Below are 18,733 nucleotides of genomic sequence, written 5' to 3' on the forward strand. Positions count from 1 at the left end.
GGAGCCCTGGCTGTCCTGGAACTCACTCTGTAGACCAGGCTGGCCTCGAACTCAGAGATCCGCCTGCCTCTGCCTCCTGAGTGCTGGGACTAAAGGCGTGCGCTGCCACTGCCGCCGCCACCACCACCCGGCAGCCCGACAGGATTAAGATGAAGTGATACAGGTGCAAGGGTGTGTGTATTTCAGTGACAGAGAACTGTGATGGGCTCCGAGTTCAATCCCTGGCCCCGGAGTAAAGGAAGGAGGAGGGAAGTGGTAAAGCACTTGTCTTTAAGTCCCCTGGGGGACTCTCACCTCAAAGGAAGGGACATGTACCTTAGGGCCAGCCACCGGGGTCAGCATTTGTCACTGCTGGCGTCCTTACTGCTTACCCGCTCTGTGGATGCTCCGGTAGGAGCACACAGAGGAAACCAGAGGGAGTCTCCAGCGCCCCTCAAATGACTTGTGCGCCAAGCAGGTGGGCTAAGCTGTCCCTAGCCTACTTCCTGTCCCTTCAAAGTCCGCAAGGAGGATAAGGAGCGGAAGAGCACGTGCCTCGACTGGATTGTAAGTTTATTAGAAAGGCCTTGGACAGATGAACCCTGAGTTACCAGCTGAGGAGGAAATGAAAAAGCCCTCGTCCCCCCGTGGCCCACTCCCTGGTCTCCTGTGAACTCTGTCCAGTGACAGACAGGAAGTCTGCCAAAAAGTGCGCTCTGCCTCCTCTCCACGGGGCCGTCCGAGCCGACTGCAGGGGCCCACTGTGGATAGGCAATGTGGATGCTGGTGCCTGGAGCCAAGAGCTGACAGGGCGGCGTTCTTGGCTTTAGCAGAAAGTAGTTCTGGAACCCCAGAACAGAAGGGAGCCGGCTGGGGACCAAGCTCTGCCGGATAGCCAGTGGGTGACTCTGAGAGGCAATAAGGGGCGGCTTGGAGGCATGTGCAGATGGCTCCATGGCCAACTGAGGGGTGCTGAGGGGAGGGCCCCAAAGCTGATCAAGTGAGTCTTGGCCACACAGTCTCCACGTGACTTGCTGCTCCTCCTGGGACCGCAAAGGCCAGAAAGGCAAATGGATCTTGTAAAAATCCATGGTAGATGATGCCGTTTTTTTTTTCTCCCTTAAAAAATAGTTTGTACAGTGAGTGGATTTCACACACGGAGCCCGAGCCCAGAAGAGCCCATCCTGGGGAAGAAGGCACTTCACACCCTGACTGGGTGATCTGGGCTGGCTACTCCCCAGGCCCTTCAGGACTCCACTTCACTTGGTCCTGTGACTTAGGCCTGCTCCCTCTGGGAGGGACTCTGCCTCCAAGGAGTTTGTCTGTCCGTACTGTGGTTCACAGGGTGGTGGACGGCAGCTTCCTCACACGCCGCTGGGCCAGGATAGATGACTCAATTGGCTTCAGCTGGGGGGTGGGTTTGGAGCTATTGAGCGCAGAATACGTAGCTGCCATGGCTCCCTAAGAGAGGGTAGGAGATCAAACCATGAGGGAGGGTAGACAGACAAAACACACACACACACACACACACACACACACACACACACACACACACACACACACCCCCCGCAGGGTCTGACCCACCCCTCCCAGGGTCACCCAGCCCACCCTCTTAGCCTTGGTGTGCTTCATGGCCACGGGTTTTCCCTGGGACACGAGAATACAATGACACTGTGGCATGTAAGTCCGGGACTCCCTTGGGGGCAGGGCTATGTCTTTGCCACATCTGGTTTCGGGCACAGACACAGAACAGTCTGGCTCCGCCACGGCCGCAACCCTGCCCCCGCCCCCTCCCATTCAGCAACCCCAGGCATTGACGGCCACCTTTACAAGCTGCAGGTCTTGGTGGGACAGCTGGCTCTGAGGAAGCTTGTCTTTCTGTGTGATCCACGGGTGCTGCAGGACCTGCTTGGCTGTGAGGCGCTGGTGGGGGTCCACATGCAGCATCTTGGATACCAGGTCCTGGAGACAGAGTGGGCAAGGAGGTGATGAGTGGGGCATGGAGGCAGCACACAGCCATGCCCACTGAGTGCCTCGCGGATGGCCGATGACCGGGAGGCAATTGTGTCCAGCCATCTCTGACCTGGGCCCTTACAGAAGCCCCTGTAGTCCATTCTTCAGACAATCAAAGACTTCCCCTAACAACAGCTCAGGCGTCTTTCCCTTCTATCTCTGCTACTCAGGCATTTGGGGGGACATCTTTCCCCTTCTCTTTCTCTTTCAGAAAAGCCACTCGCAAAGGTGGGAATTGCCTAAAGCCTTGGGGATCAAGGAGACACAGATTCAAACTGGACTCTTCCTGGGGTGAGGATGTAGCTGAGAGGCTGAGAGATTTGCCTGGCATGCACGAGGTGCTGGGTTCCATCCCTAGTATGATGAAGAACGAAAACAAGGAGAAAAATCCATGAAAAAACATGCTAGGTATTTAATCCCAGCACTTGGGAGGCAGAGCCAGGAAGATCAGAGTTCAAAATCAGCCTCAGCTACATAGGCTTGTAGGCCAGCGAGGGCTGGGAGAGACTGTCTTCAATGGAAAAAAATCAAAGCAGACAAGTGAGTGCTTAGCGCTCTCCCTGAGACCTGGAGTTCAGTTCCCAGCACTCTTGTTAGGAGGCTCACAAGGGATGCAGCCCCAGCTCCAGGGGCCCTGTGCCTTCTGGCCTCTGCGGGCACCTGTACTCACATGCACATTCCGCACACATACACACAATAAAAAATAAAATTAAGACTGGGGGTGGCGGTACACACCTTTAAACCCAGCAGTGGGGAGGCAAATTTGGATGAAAAAAACCAGCCTGGTCTACAGACCTAGTTGTAGGATAGCCTGGACTATACAATGAGACCAAAACAAACCAAACCAAATCCTGAAACAGTAACAAAACCTTAAACAAATAAAAAACCCTAAACTTGGCTCTTCTACTCACCAGCTTGACTGTCCTGGACAGTTACTTAACTGAGCCTCAGTTTCCCTCTGAGAAAGAGAGCTAACAATACCTGCCTCAAACGCTGGTGTAGACTGTGCTGTTTGTGAAAGGTTCAACCTGATGCTACACAGAGGTTCTTGGTGATTAGAAACTTCCCAATACTAGACCCCATCCCTATGGTGCGATGCCTTACTCAGCCTTGATGCAGGGGGCGGGGCTAGTCCGTCCCCAACATGGTAGGACAGCCTGTGTTGACTACCCAACGGAGGCCTTACCCTCTATGAGGAGGGGATGGGGGTATGTAGGGGGGGGGAGCAGGAGAAGAGGAGGGAGGGGGAACAGGGGGTTGGTATGTAAAAGGAAAGAAAAAAAATTTAATAAAAAGTTATATATAAAAAAAAAGAAAAAGAAACTTCCCAATACTGAAAGTTCAAGCATAGCCTCCTTTGGGAAGGCATTCCACAGGGCATGGACAGGTGCCCACATGCCTTGCCATAGAGACCAGTCTCGGTGTGCAGGCCTGTATTGTCTACCACACCAGCTTTCCACAGAGAGGGACAGGGGTTAGGCAGCACTCTGCACCCCTTCGGCCCCAGAACACGGAAGGGCCAGTGAAGTTATCCAGACAGATGGGGAAGGGTGTACGTCTAGGAATCTTCTACTTGGGGGCAAGACCGCAGCGGGGATTTGTGGAACATTCCACTTAGGGGAAGGAGGCTACGGGAACCCTGTCCGTGAACTGCTGATGGCAGCAGGCCTGGCCCCGCCCTCCAGGCCTCACAGACTCACCTTGGCCATCTCGGAGACCGTGTTCCAGTTTCCCCCACTGAGGGTGAACTTCCCACTGCCGATCCGGGTGAGGATCTCCTCCGGTGTGTCGCTGGGCCCATTGGCAAATGGAGTGTATCTAGAGAAGTCCCCGAACCCAGCTTAGCCTTTGGCCTCCATCCTGGCACAGGGGGAGGTTAGGGGGTTGGCAGCTCCCAGAGGCAGGGCCACGGGCCCAGACTTCACACTCACCCTGCCAGCATGGTGTACAGCAGGACACCCAAGCTCCAAATGTCACAGCCTTCATCATAGCCTTGACGTTTCAGCACCTGGCAGGAGGAGGGTGGGAGGGAAGTGGTCAGGCTCAGGGGCATTCGGAAAGGATTGGTTCCCAGAAAGGTGGGAAGCAGTCGTGGCCATGGGCTATAGGTCTTCCCTTGATACCTGGGTCAAGGTCATGACCACTTCCATTCTAGACAGCATGGGGCCTTTGAGAGCAGACACAGAGCTTCTGTTGCCTCCACTTACCTCAGGTGCCACGAAGTTGGCTGTGTAGCAAGGCGTCATGAGAAGTCCGTTCTCAGCCCGCAGCTGCTTGGCAAAACCGAAGTCGCAGATGCGCAGGCACTCGGGGTTCCCGGACTCATCCACATACAGGATGTTACTGGGTTTGAGGTCTCTGTGCACGACCTAAGGCCCGAGCACTCTGGGTCAGCACATGGTGCAGGAGGTATCAGTGACCCATGCCAACTGTCAGAATTGGCAAAGCCACACAGACAGGAAAAGGGCCAGACCCCGAGGGGGAGGAAATATTGAAATGGGGGCCTTACGTTGGTATTGCCTAAAAAGAAAATTGTGTGGTGGTGTGCCAGCGCGCACAGCTTGAGGGAGTCAGTTCTCTCGCTCCACCCTGTGGGTCCTGGGGATCACACTCGGGCTGACAGCCTTGGCAGCGAGCACCTTCATAAGCTGAACCATCCTACCAGCTTCGTAGTGCCTTCTGAAACCTCCCTGAAGATGCCTTGGCCCTCCCTAATGTCTCCCCGCCCCAATCTCCTCACCACCTACCTACTCTCTTCCAGGGTAGCTCCCTCCTTCCTACAGTACGGGTCCTTTTGCCTTTCCCTCTTCCTTTTTTAAAAATTCCTATCCCTGCACTTCTCTACCATTTCACCAACAAACTCAGCAGGCTCTGCCCAGGCACTCTCTGTCTCTCTCCTGTCAGGATCCTGTCCCCAACACCATCACCCGCCTTGAGACTCTGCTGCGGCCACAGTGAGTCCCTTACACGTAAGTCAAGGGGTCAGTGATAAGGCTGAGTGGGGAGAAGTGCTCACAGTCGAGTTCGACACCCCAGTGTGATCAGTAGAATCCATTTGGTGGGAGCAGAGAACCTACTCCCATAAGTCGTCCTCTGATTGCCACATGAATGGGCCACAGCATGAGTACATGCACACATGCATGCACACACACACACACACACACACACACACTATAATAAAAATGTAAAGAAAAAAAAATGGAGGACTGGGTATGTAGTTCAGTGTTATAGCACCCTGCAGAAGGATCATAAGTTCATCTTTGACTACACAGTAGGTTAGAGGCCGACCTGCGATACAGTGCTTGTAAACAACCACCCAACTAACAAAAGCAGGGCTAGAAAGATGGCTTGGCAGGTAAGAACCCTGGCTGAGCCGGGTGGTGGTGGTGCACGCCTTTAATCTTAAGAAAATGTGAGCCCAAGGGTGAGAGAGAGACCCTGCCTCCAAGGAATAGGCGGAGAGTAACAGTACATGCGTCCCCCTCTGCTGGCCCCCACAGGTGCTTGTGTGTGACGCATATATAAATAAGTCTTTTAAGCCGGGCAGTGGTGGCGCACGACTTTAATCCCAGCACTCGGGAGGCAGAGACAGGCGGATCTCTGTGAGTTCGAGGCCAGCCTGGGCTACCAAGTGAGTTCCAGAAAAGGCGCAAAGCTACACAGAGAAATCCTGTCTTGAAAAAACAAAAAACAAACAAACAAAAAAAGTCACTTCACAATCATGATCTCACTGGAGCTACTCACCACACCTCAGTATATAGGCAGGTGACATTTTACAAGAGGAAACTGAGACCCTGAGAGAAGAAGTGACTTGTAAGAAACAAGGGTGGGACTTGAACTCAGACCATGGTTGCAGGATCTTTTCAGTTTAGTAGGGCACAAAGAATACTTTTGGGGAACAGGGATAGGGAAGTTTGTGATCTTACCCTGCCCTAGCAACATAAAGAAATGAGTAACTCTGACAGGAACTGTGCCTCATCATGGCTGGAACAGAAGGGGGTGGGCACAGCTTGGAAAAGCTCCATAGTTATCTACTGGCCATCAGGTGTGTACATTATCACAGAAAGTCACAGCAGTCTGGGTAGGCATGAGAGAAGCCACAGAGTGGGAAACACAGCAATCTGACAAAACACTGCTCCTGGGGACTAGGTGACAGTCACCATGTAGCTACTCAGGCCCAGTGTTTTTTTCTTTTCTTTCCTTTCCTTTCCTCTCCTCTCCTCTCCTCTCCTCTCCTTTCCTTTCCTTCCCCCTTTTTCCCCCTTCTCCTTCCCCTTCCTTTTCTCTTCTCTTCTCTTTTCTTTTTCTGAGACAGGTTTTCTCTGTGTAGCCCAGGCTATCCTGGAACTCACTCTGTAGACCAGGCTGGCCTTGAACTCACAGAACTCACGGAGAACTACCTGCCTCTGCCTCCTGGGATTGAATGCTGAGATTAAAGGTGTGCGCCACCACTGCCCTGGTGTGACTTTGTTTTGTGAGACAAGGTCTTGTTATGTAGCCCAGGCTAGCCTGTAGCTCTTTACATAGCATCCCAGCCTGGCCTCAAATTCATGATTCTCTTGCCGCAGACTCCTGAGTGCTGGAGTTACAAGGCACACTATGTGTGGCTCCCCCCACCCCCCAGTACTGTGCATGGAACTCAGGGCCTCTAGTACACTAGGCAAGCACTCTACCACTGAGCCAAAGCCCTTAGGGGGACTGTGAACCAGTATTAACTTGCAAATGAAACAGGAAAAGGAAATATTTACTCTCTGATCTAACATATTTTATCATTAGTCTGCTTATATTGGCCATTTAAGAAACCAAAGCCACTTCAAACATGACCATTAAAAACACACGTGGTAGCCAAACCAAAGCTTTAGTTATAAGGTAAAGTCCCCTATAAAAGAATTCTGGGCCTCTGAGATGGCTCAGTTGGTAAAGGCACTTGCAGCCAAGTCTGATGACCTGAGTTCGATCCCTACATGTTGAAAGGGGATAACTGACTCCCACAGGTTATCCTCTGACCTCCACACATGCACTGTGGCACCCCCCACTCCCACACACATAATAAATTAAGTGAACAAATGTGAAAGAATTCTCCTAGTGAGTTATATGTAATCAAACACTGCCATGTTTTCAAGTCTAGCAAAATAATTGATCCAAAGACTCTGACAGGGTAAGTTCGTAAGACCAGGGTCTTCCCAATGAGGGAATGGGGTTGCTACCATCTGGCTTGAGTAATCGGGGGTGGCTGTGTCTGTGGATGCTATACAGGATCAAGTACATGTCACACTGAGAGGACAAGGGGCCTTGCTCCTCTGCCCCCATTTCATGGTTTTGTAACAGACTGCCTAACACAACCCATAGCAACCAAAGGGTCCTGCAAAGTACAAACGGGAGCCCAACTGCTCTACATAACTAGCTCAGGTCCTGTGATTGGCCTCCAGCTATGAGTAGAGGAGATCCTGAGCCTGTGGACCCGTGCAGACATCATGACCCCTGCTTCCATCCCAGTCACTAAAACATGGAACTGGATGCCAATGGTTGGACATGGTCACAATAAGCCCCCTTTCTAGAGTCTTCCTCTATAGATATAGTCCATTAAGGACAAAGAAAACTGGAAGTCCTTGAAGGCCTGTAACAGTTAAATATTCTTGCTGGGTGTTAGTATTCATGTCTATAATCCCAGCCCTGGGGAGGATGAGGCAGGTTGATCTCTGTGAGTTCTAGGCCAGCCTGGCAAGGTTGAATAGTGAATTCAGGATCAGCCTGGGCTATATAGCAAGTTTCAGGCTAGCCTAGGTTATATTAAAAGACCTTGTCTCAAAAATAATAAACAAAAGCAGGGCAAGGTGGCACACACTTTTGATCCCAGTGCTAGGGAGGCAGAGGCAGATGGATCTCTGAGTTCAAGGCCAGCTTGATCTAAAGAGTGAGTTCTAGGACAGCCAGGGCTATAATAGAGAAACTTTGTCTTAAAATACAAACTAACGTGGCTGGAGAGATGGCTCAGTGGCTAAGAGCACTGGGTGCTCTTCTGGAGGTCCTGGGTTCGACTCCCAGCAGCCACACCAAAAAACCAAAACAAAACAAAACAAAAAAATACAAACTAACAGCAACAACAATAATAAAAACTAGTTAAGTCTTCTATACGGTTAGATCTAAGACCTCGGTTGGGCTTCTGAACCTTATTCCCACTCTCCCCGCAAGAAAGTGAAATAGATTTAATACTTTCGGGCAGTGTGCACCTAGCACACGCGAGGACTTAAAAAAGACCCTTTCTCCCACTCATCATCAAAGCACAGGATGGAGGCCAATGGTGAGGCATGGTACTGCAAAGGGCCAGAGGAGCTGTAACACGTTTCAGTTCACAAGAGCTACAGGCATGATGAGAAAGAGCTACAGGCATGATGAGAAAGAGCTACAGGCATGATGAGAAAGAGCTACAGGCATGATGAGAAAGAGCTACAGGCATGATGAGAATTACAAAGCAGCATAATTGATGCTGCCAGGAAACAACGGGTTCAGAGCCGCGATGCCCCAAGGAAGTACTGAACTCTTTTACATACACGCGGCTTACCAATAGGAAAGTCTCACACCGCAGACAACATTGCGGTACATTCCACGCAAATAAAGGTGTGCGGGGGGGGGGGGGGGGGGCAATCTTTAGGAAAGTTCTTGCCATGTGTGCTAGCTAATTTGTTGTCATGACACAAGCCACCTTGGAAAAGGAGAGAATGCCCCCATCAGACTGGCTTGTAGCAAATCTGCAGGGTGTTTTCTTGATTAGGACTGATTTGAATGTGGGGGCCTGAATCCCTTGCAGGAAGTACCACCTCTGGGCAGGTAGTCCTGGGTTATATTAAAAAAAAAAAAAAAAAGCAAGCCAGGGCTGGAGAGATGGCTCAGTGGTTAAGAGCACTGGCTGCTCTTCCAGAGGACCCAGGTTTGATCCCCAGCACCCACACGGGAGATCACGACTGTCTGTGGTTCTAGTTCCACAGGATCCAGTGCCCTCTTCTGGCCTCTGCAGGCACTGGGGGAATGCATGTGGCGCACAGACATGCTTGTAGGCAAAACATCCACACATATAAAATATACATAAATTATCAATAATAATAAAAAAGGCAAGCCAAACAAGCCACAAATCAGTAAGCAGTGCTCCTCATGGTCTCTGCCTCAGCCCTGCCTTGACTTCCCTCAATGTTGGCCAATGACCTGGAAAGTATAAATTCAAATAAATCTTTCCCTTCCCAAGTTGCTTTTGGTCATAATCACAGCAACAGAAAGCTAAATAGGACCCCATGTGAACCCGGGGACCAGAGTTCCGATCTTCGGCACCCATGTAAACGCCGGGCAGATAAGGCAGGCTACTTGTAATCGCAATACTTAGAAGTGGAGACAGGGACCCTGAAGTAAGTTGCTTAGCTAGTCAGCACGATCCTGGATCAGTGAGAGACCCTACCTCAATACATACAGTGTAGTGTGACCTCTGACCTCCACACTCAGGCACATATGTGTATGCATTCCTGACCACATACAATTCGATCTCACACACACATACATGTGAGGCGATGTGGCACACACCCTAGGCTGTCTGCCAACTTGTGATGATCCTCTTCCCTTGGCCTCTTAAGTGCTGGGATGACAGGTGGGTTGCCATGTTTGACTTAGTGTTCTTTATGGAGACAAGGTCTCCATAGGTACACCAGGCTCATAGAGATCCACCTGCCTCTGCCTCCTGAGTGCTGGGATTAAAGGCACGTGACCCCAGGCTGACTACATTCCTAACCCCCTCACTGTCTGATCAAAACATCACATCACCCAGAGAACCGCAAGGGAACTCACAATCATGAGGAGCTTCACCCTCCCACTTGGTTTATTCGCCCGCCTGGGCCAACAGCAATCAACAAAGAAGGCCACACCCTGCTCTTTGGCCCTGCTCACTCTCCCTCTTTCTTAGCACCTGGGCCACCCTCTCCTCCTGCGAAGCCTCAGAGCTCCCCACAGGGACCCTTGCACCTTCCAAACAAAATCTACTCCTCCTGTCAACTTCCAGTCTGTGGGAACCCAGGAAAACAACCTTACACTCTGAGCCTCAGACTTCTGACCTGCCAGGGGCCAGTGACAACGTCTAATTCAGGACTTCATGGAGATTCAATTGGAATAACAAAGGAAACTGTCCTGTAAGTTAAACCTTAGCATGGTGTAGGGCACACAGTAGGTACTGGACAGATCCCTGAGTCTGGCTTTACCTCTTCCTAACTCTTAGACTAACCCACCTACCTACCCTAGTCTCCTCTGACTGGAGACCTGCCACTCCTGAGGCAGCCAGCTCTCGCTCTCTGGCCACATCATGACTAATGGAGACTTACCCCCTGGGAATGCAAGTACTCCACAGTCTTGCTGATGGTATGCAGGACGAAGCTGGCCTCCTGCTCCGAGAAGAACTTCTGCCGGAGGATCTTATCCAGCAGCTCCCCGCCCCTCATCAGCTCTGTCACCAGGTACACGTGTTTGCCATCATCATACACCTGCCAGAGACCTCGTCATCAGGCTGGGACCCTCAACCACTACATCTCCCGACAAGGAAACCTTAGGGCTGGGTTGCTGGGCCTCCACCCTTCTGGGCTGTCATCCCGCTGGACAGTGGGCGCTGGCCTCATCCCTGATGGTTCAAGAGGGCTCAGAGAATGCCCGAGTCTGCAGGGGAGGGCTCAGGGACCCCTACCTCTTCTCATGAGCATTGGGAAGAGGCCCTGAAGTAAAAAACAAGGACCCCTCCCCACTCACATCTTTCAGGGTGATGATGTTGGGGTGCTGTCCATACCGCAGAAGAATCTCAATTTCCTCTGAGGGATCGCGTTTGCTCTTGTCGATGACCTGAAGAGAGGGGGAGCACATGTCAGGGGCCCAGACCCCACGGTCTGATTCTCTCCGCCATGAAGCCCATATGAGGGCCAGGGAGAATCAGCACACGCTGTCGTAATCCACGGGAGCACTGGCCTCACCCCCAACCCAGCAGCCTTATTCAGGATATGGTTGGGAGGCCGACCTTGACAGCATACTCCATGTTGGTGGCCTTGTGCACACAGCGCTTACACACGGAGTAGGAGCCCACGCCGATTGTCTCCTTTACCACGTAGCCATCACTGAAAACTAAGTTCTTCCCGTGGAGCTGCTGTCGAAGACAAGAGTCGGCTTGACCCCAGGTGCTACGGTCCAGGGGTCATCCCTACCATCATGCCTTGGCTCAGTGATGACGGCATGGAGAAAGGAGAGTCACAGGGCCTGAGTGTTATCCGGGTGACCTCAGTCAAGAACCTGCCCCTTTGTGAGCCTCAGTTTCTATTCTCTGCAATGGGCACACTCACTGTAGTGTAGTCACAGGGTAGCCCAAGGGGACGTGGGGGTGGGGGACATGACAATACAGGACACAGCAAGATGGGACAGACCAGGAGAACCAGACACTGATAGTTTATGGTTTTAGAAGCCCGGGCAGACCTAAGCTGGGTAAAAAAAGCAACTCTATCTTAAGTCTGCCATTTAATGCAGCTTTGAGTAGGGGTCTCTGCTTCTTGGGTATATGGGTCTATACCATCATGTCTCAAGGTTGGTATATACTTTACACAAAAAATATATATGGAGCCGGGCGGCAATGGTGTACACCTGTAATCCCAGCACTCGGGAGGCAGAGGCAGGTGGATCTCTGTGAGTTCGAGGCCAGCCTGGTCTACAGAGTGAGATCCAGGACAGGCACCAAAACTACATAGAGAAACCCTGTCTCGAAAAACCAAAAAAGAAGAAAAAAAAAAAAAAAAAGATTTATTTATGTACATAATGTATATGGGTGTTTTGTCTGCGCACTAAAAGAGGTATCAGATATCATGGGATTACAGTTATGGATGGCTGTGAGCCACCATGTAGTTGCTAGGAATTGAACTCAGGACCTCTGGAAGAGCAACTGGTGCTCTTAACCAATGAGCCATCCCTCCAGCCCTGTGTTTCAACATACCTTATGGACAACCCTGGCTTATGCCTGCTAGCCGCCTCACATCTAATTTGGTTTAGGACATCCCAATTTAGGTAAGAAATTACTTAGTGGGCAGGGCATGGTGGCACATGCCTTTAATTCTAGCATTCCAGAGGAAGAGGCCTTTAGATCTCTGAATTCAAGGCTATCTTGGTCTACAATAAAGAGTTCCAGGGCAGGCAAAGTATTTAACTTATTTAGAGAGACTGTCTCAAACAAACAAAGGATTACATGGTGATCTTAACTTCACACACCAGCTCTGGAAAGCCTTATGGCCCTGTAGGAAGGTTCCACCATTACCCCAGTTGCAGACGAGAAAACTGAGGTCCAGGGGCCAGGGTCTCCTCTAGTCTGGTCACCTTGTAAGCTTTAGGCCCAGGCCATGAGCTCTGATGTCTACATTACTGCCTCTTAGCTGTCCACTTTCCATGGAGCAGTCTATGTGCAGAGGAGCAAGTGTGAGCACACAGGTCCCTGCCACCTGTTCTTATCAGGGACACCTGAGCCACTTCCCCCATCCCACCCTCAGGGCAATCTCTGGTATTCCTCCTAAGAGGTTTCTATCTCTGTTTCTGGCAGATAATCAGGGCCACAGGTGTCAACAACTGTGTTTCACTGATGGGTTTACACCCGAGGACAGCGAGATCCAGGAGCCTGGAGGCTGTCTGCATCCCAGAGAAGTCTGACCTGTCCCGCTCCAGAGCCTGGGTTCTCGGCTCTTCTGCTTCTGGGTAGAAAAGGGCAACTGAGGCGCAGTCCCCCATCTCCCTCACCTGGACCACCGAGTGCAGGGGGGCCTGAGTGGTCCGGGACTTGCCATCATCCTCCATCAGGCCAGTGGCCACGAAGCTGAAGCCACGGAACAGCTGATGGGCACCAGCACTGGGGGGGATGCCTGGAGAGTCTGTCGAGGAGAGGAGGAGACATGCGGGTAAGGGAGTGCCCTTGATCCCGAGGCAGTCCAGCAAAGGGAGACTACAGGGATCCTGGCCTGCCCTAGCAGGCAGCCATGCCAGGCCTTTGCCTATCTGTTCACATGTGAGACTCAGTGGTACAGTACTTGCCTAGAATGCACGATGTCCTGGGTTTGATTCCCAGCACCACAAAAGAAATACAAACATATATTCCGTTAGGTCTCAAAGAAACCTGGGACAATTTTCAGTACCTGTGGGTCCCCCCGGCCCTCCCAGCATCCTTTAGTACCTGTGGGTCGTGCCGCCCTCCCAGCATCCTTCAGTACCTGTGGGTCCTCCCCTCACTCCTCACCACGTCCCCTACCCTAAAACCCTCCCTCCCAGGGGCTTGGCTTTCGCTCCCCCCCACCCAGCCTGATTCCTAGATAATTCAGTCATTTTGGCTAGCTCAGTCTTGACCTCTTGGCCCAGGCCACTCCTCTTGGTCAGCATCTCCTCTCTTGCTCTCCCTCCCCGTCTGGTTTAGCCTGCCGGCCATGTTCAGCCCGGACTCCTCCCTCCCATCTACAGTAAGGACCTCCTCCACACTTTAGGAGTAGTCGAGTCCTCCGCCTTTTACTGTTTTCTTCATTTACACACTAAATGAATACATAACAATTCTGGCATGGTGGCACACACCTGTAACCTCAGCACCCAGAAGGCTGAGTCAGGAGCATTGCTGCTAGTCGGAGGCCAATCTGGCTTACACAGTGAGTTCCAAGCTAGCCTGAGCTACAGAAAAAAAACCCTGTCTCAAAACACTCCAAATAACTAATTCACACAATATAAACAAATGAACACGTACTTAGACCATCCCAGCCTGTCACATGAGAAATGAGAGACCCTGATGCAGGGCCTCCAGCTCAGGCCAGGTGCAGGATGCCTCTCCTAATCAGGTCAGCACAGCTGGAGGCAGTTCCAACCACAAAGCACTGGCCTCTTGTACTCTGCACCTGGCAGGGGAATGCTCACCACCCCCCAAGCCTGGCAAGTGAGATCCATGTGGCCTTAGCCCCACTGGAGCTCCACATCCTCAGGAGAGTCTCAGAGCTGCCACACACGCTGTCCCCTGGATTAGATAATCCACTGCCTGTCCGTCACTCAAGGCTTAGCTCATCCGCCCTCCCCTGAGAAAGCTGTCTGCTGCCCTGATGGTCTAAAGCCTCCTCCCCACAGCCCGAGCTACACGGCTCTGTCTCATTCACCACTGTTCTAGGTTTGTCTTCACCACCACACCCCCCCCACACCCCCCCCCCCCCCCCCCCCCCCCCCCGTTCTCTCCTACGGCTGAGGGACAGCGGGGATCTGGTCTGGACTTGGCAGATAAAGAGAAGATAAACAGAAGTGATGAGCTTCCTGTCATCGGTGGTGTGCAAGTTCCAGAGAGAAAAAAATCACCCTCTGAGAAGGCGTCACAGAACTGACATGCATCTGGCCAGAACTCTAGGATCATCCTCACTGGCTTTTTGTAGCCACCAGGGAAGGGTGTGTGTGTCAGTGACTGTCAAATGTTCCAGAAGAGCAAAGGAGCCCCAGCATCAGAAGCCAGAGCCCATTCCTACATTCATCCAGCCTGTGGGCACACACTGTCACCTCCGCTCCGCCAGACTCTCTCTCCACCACAGGTTTGCCAAGTTGGATTCCTCATGCCTGATGTGAGTGGAGGCCTGACCGGGTTAGTCTTCCCAACGGGCTGGAAGATGCCTGGGGCAGGGGTCCTGACTTTCCTGTTGTAGCCTAAACCACCCCCACATCTCATTCCCTCACCCAGAGACAAAGAGGCCCATAGAGCCCCAGAGAGGCAGCCAGGTAGTATGAGGCCAGGACTGAGTATGAATCCCACGGAGCCAGATACTGCCTATCTACCTACACACCTGAGCTCCCAGAGTCCTTGGTCACCTCTGTATCCCAGGATTCCCCCAAAGATCTGCTTCACTGGGCCCAGCCCTGGACAGACAAACCAGATCAGGGACATACCCCTGGGTGTGCGCGATGTGAACTCAGTGTCAAAGTAGAAGGTGTCATCAGGCTGGGCCACAGCTGGCTTGAACGGTGGCTTGATCTCACGACGGTAGAGCTTCTGCAAGGTGAGGATATGCTCTGATCACCATGGCAACCCCACAGCCTGCAAGCAGCCCCAGCAGGAAGAGTGGAGGCTATACCACCCAGTAGATAACAGCAAGTCTGAAGCCTTGGGAGACCAGGCTTCAAGGGCATGGCATTGCCCTCCAAGGGCATTTTAAGGGCTGTTCACCTTCTGTCTCCCCCATTGGAGGTCCTAGGTGACCCTGTTCCCAACTTTCCCGTGTCCATCAGAGAGCCACAGTGTGATGACAGATGCCCCGTTCCCACCCTCCCTGTGTACATCACAGAGCCACAGTGTGACATTCACTCACATTCCAGTCAATGGTGGAGTAGAAGACATGCCTCTTAATCTCCTCTGCCCCGTCAGGACCTGAGCCTGTAATAAACCAAGTGAAGGTCCAGCCTCAGGCACTGAGCCTGTCCCCCGGTGCTCTGGACCGAGCCTGTCCCCCGGTGCTCTGGACCGAGCCTGTCCCCCGGTGCTCTGGACCGAGCCTGTCCCCCGGTGCTCTGGACCGACCCTGTCCCCCGGTGCTCTGGACCGAGCCTGTCCCCCGGTGCTCTGGACCGACCCTGTTCCCCGGTGCTCTGGACCGACCCTGTCCCTGGTGCTCTGGACCGACCCTGTTCCCCGGTGCTCTGGACCGACCCTGTCCCTGGTGCTCTGGACCATCTGCTGCAGCCGAGGACAGCTTGGGCTCACCCTGCCCTGCATCAGCATCCATCACCCTGAAGCCCGCAGCCCACTCGGCATTTCTACTTTACGATCGAGCGCCAGTGACTGACAAAAGGAAGGGCCGGCAGGACAGGTGACTTGTCCAAGCGACAGTCAGGACAGAAGCCGGACTTCTGAGACCCAACAAGGTCCTTCATCGGCTCCCACCACAGGCCCATCTCCACCCTTCTTCTCCTCCTGCCCTCTTCATCCCTGAGACAAACTCTTGTTCAAGTCAGCCCAGGGACTTGGAAAGGACCTTACGAAGCTGGCTGAGTCCAGCTGAAGCCAGCAATGAAAAAGTCAGCAAACACCGTGGAGAGGACGCGCCAGAACCCTGGGAGCCAGGTTGGGAACACTGTCTCCACCGACACAAGGAACTTGGGGCTCAGAGTGGTAAAGTCACCTGCCCAATCACGTAGCTCATAAGTGGTACCCAATCACTCAACAAATATTTACAGTGACTGCTAGGTGCCAGGCAGTGGGGACAGACACAGCTCAGCTGGTACTGGGACCTTTCTTACTCCTGAGCCAGCAACCTTGGCAGAGAAGCTGTGTGGGGGCCTCTGTCCTTGTCCCTGAGGGGGCAGGGATGACTCAGTTCCTGCCTCCCCCCTACACACAGGTCACCCTCCCAACACCATACATGGAGCCAGAAAACAGGGTGGCCAGCAGCATTGTCTGCTCACACAAAGGACAACAGTTCCTTTCAGTCCCAGATGTGGCCCTGTGGCCTAGGCTGCAGCTGTACCCTGTCCCCCACAGCCATGTCTCCTCCCGAGCTGAGGTTGCTTACCAAGCCGATTGGCAGGATTCCTCTTAAACAGGGCCCGCAGGAGGCTCTGGGCTTCCGTGCTCAGAAACTGGGGCATGCCTAGCTTCGCCCTGGAACAGTCATAGGTCTCATAAGTGACAAGCCCCACCCCAGAAGCTCCAGAGCCCCTTCCTTTGTCCAGGTCTCTTTCCCAGCTCAGTCCAGAGAGGCCAGCCACGAACTCACCTCCCACACCGAACTCACCTCCCACACCTCCCGCTGGCCCCGGTAGATGACAAGGGTCTGTGGAGGCAGGGGAAAGGCCACTCTCTGGCCCCGAAACTGGGATGGGATTAGGAAGGCTGTACTAGTACCAGGGCAGCATTGGTGCTTACTTCAAAATCAAGGTCATGGTCTCCTTCCGGTCCTTCCCCTGGAAGGGCAGGGAGCCCGTCAGCATCTCAAACTGCAGGGGAAAAGGTGCAATTTTCATCTGTCCTTCCTCTTCCTCCTTCCCAGGGTACCCTGATCCAGTCCCGGGATTTCTGCTGGCCTGTTGGACTTCAGAGTCTATCTGGAGCAAGGACAGATGCCTGCCTCTGTCCCCTTCCCAACCCTAGACTCCAGAAGCAGCTGGGAGCCCCAGAGAATCCCAAGTCAGGTGAAGGGTACTTCAGCTGGACTGAAACCCATGAATCTTCCAAGGAAAGGAGGAGCAACAGTGGGCAGGGTGAGGCAAGCTTGGTCGTGAGACAAGGGGAGGGTGAGATGACCCTTCTTCGCTGTACACACGGGGAAACTGAGTCCTGAACCTGGGGCTGGATCATTTACCCTTGCTGGGACACTCACCATCAACACCCCATAGGACCACCAATCTGCACTGTGGGTGTGGCCCTGGCGGTTGACAACCTCAGGGGCCATGTACTCCACTGTCCCGCAGAATGAATAGGCCTTCTTCTCATGGTCAATGGCCTCCTTGCTCAGGCCAAAGTCTGCGGCGTGGAGGGCAGAGAAGCCATCTTCAGGACCCCTGCCACCCTTACTGCCAACATACTTAGCTCCCCTGGCAGAGCAGGGGATCACCAGGAGAAAGCTGAGACCCAAGGGGGTTATAGTGGGGAGCTTGATTCTGAATTGGGACCTGGGGGCCTTGAGAGGTGGCCCAGCAGTTAAGAGCACTGGCTGTTCTTCCAGAGAACCCAGGTTCGATTCCCAGCTCCCACATGATGGCTAATGACCAGTTCCAGGGGACTCTGGCTTCTGTGGGCATTGCATGCATGAGGTCCACAGGCAATGCCCCCCCCCCCGCCCCCCCCCATAAAATAAAAATAAACACCATAACCGGGCCTGGGCTTTGGATGCGTGGAGATAATTGGCACCACCTCTCAGGAAGCATAGGGAACTCCCAGGCCTCAGCTGATACCTATCAGCAGCCCCTCTCCCCTTCCCGGAGTGAAAGGAGCAGATGCACTTCACTTACCAGTGAGTTTGATATGGCCCTCCTCATCCAAAAGGATGCTGGAACAGAGAGACAGGAGTCAGGAGCCTTAGCAGCAGGCATTATGTGGGTTCTCGTGGTACCACTGGATGGAGGAACTTGGGCCTGCCCAGAAGAAGGGCTCAGCCCAGATCTACGCAATGAAAGGTGGCAGACCAGAGGCCTGGCAGCGACATTAGGGCCCCATCTTACTAGAGGGAAAACTACATCTTAGGAAAGTAACTCTCTTCCACAAGACAGGAATGTCTGTGGAACTTGTCTTTCTTTTTTTCTTTCTTTTTTTTTTTTTTTGGTTTTTCGAGACAGGGTTTCTCCATGTAGTTTTGGTGCCTGTCCTGGATCTCGCTCTGTAGACCAGGCTGCCCTCGAACTCACAGAGATCCGCCTGCCTCTGCCTCCCGAGTGCCACAGCCACCCGGCTGGAACTTGTCTTTCTTTTAAGCACAGCGTCTACCATAGTGTACAGGCTGGCTTCAGACTCTCAGTCTTAGCCTCTTTAGCAGCTGGTACCACAGCTGTGCACCAATGCCTGACTGGAGGTGTGTCTAACTCTACCAGCAGACTCTGTCCCAGCTCTTCAGGCAGCACTGGAAGGAAAACCCCAGGAGGGATGCGTCTTTGTTGTTGTTGCTGCTGCTGTTTTTTGTTTTTCAAGACAGGGTTTCTCTGTGCAGCTTTGCGCCTTTCCTGGAACTCTGTAGCCCAGGCTGGCCTCAAACTC

General features: G+C 52.9%; 1 protein-coding gene across 1 annotated transcript in view; it reads right to left on the reverse strand.

Annotated features, from left to right (window-relative positions):
* Positions 1-535: 535 nt before the first annotated feature.
* Positions 536-18,733, reverse strand: part of Rps6ka1 (ribosomal protein S6 kinase A1) — a 38,513-nt gene continuing 20,315 nt past the window's right edge. Inside the window, exons 8-22 of the mRNA XM_059255139.1 lie at positions 17,995-18,032; positions 17,364-17,506; positions 16,910-16,980; positions 16,557-16,645; positions 15,357-15,421; positions 14,938-15,040; positions 12,781-12,911; positions 11,030-11,155; positions 10,768-10,857; positions 10,350-10,508; positions 4,200-4,361; positions 3,924-4,000; positions 3,693-3,810; positions 1,804-1,941; positions 536-1,440 (exon numbers count right to left, since the gene is read on the reverse strand). Coding sequence (XP_059111122.1) covers positions 1,318-1,440; positions 1,804-1,941; positions 3,693-3,810; positions 3,924-4,000; positions 4,200-4,361; positions 10,350-10,508; positions 10,768-10,857; positions 11,030-11,155; positions 12,781-12,911; positions 14,938-15,040; positions 15,357-15,421; positions 16,557-16,645; positions 16,910-16,980; positions 17,364-17,506; positions 17,995-18,032 — 1,633 coding nt within the window. The 3' untranslated portion in view covers positions 536-1,317. The remainder of the gene's footprint in view (positions 1,441-1,803; positions 1,942-3,692; positions 3,811-3,923; positions 4,001-4,199; positions 4,362-10,349; positions 10,509-10,767; positions 10,858-11,029; positions 11,156-12,780; positions 12,912-14,937; positions 15,041-15,356; positions 15,422-16,556; positions 16,646-16,909; positions 16,981-17,363; positions 17,507-17,994; positions 18,033-18,733) is intronic.

Source organism: Peromyscus eremicus, chromosome 2, assembly GCF_949786415.1.
Source record: "Peromyscus eremicus chromosome 2, PerEre_H2_v1, whole genome shotgun sequence".
NCBI classification, from domain to species: domain Eukaryota; kingdom Metazoa; phylum Chordata; class Mammalia; order Rodentia; family Cricetidae; genus Peromyscus; species Peromyscus eremicus.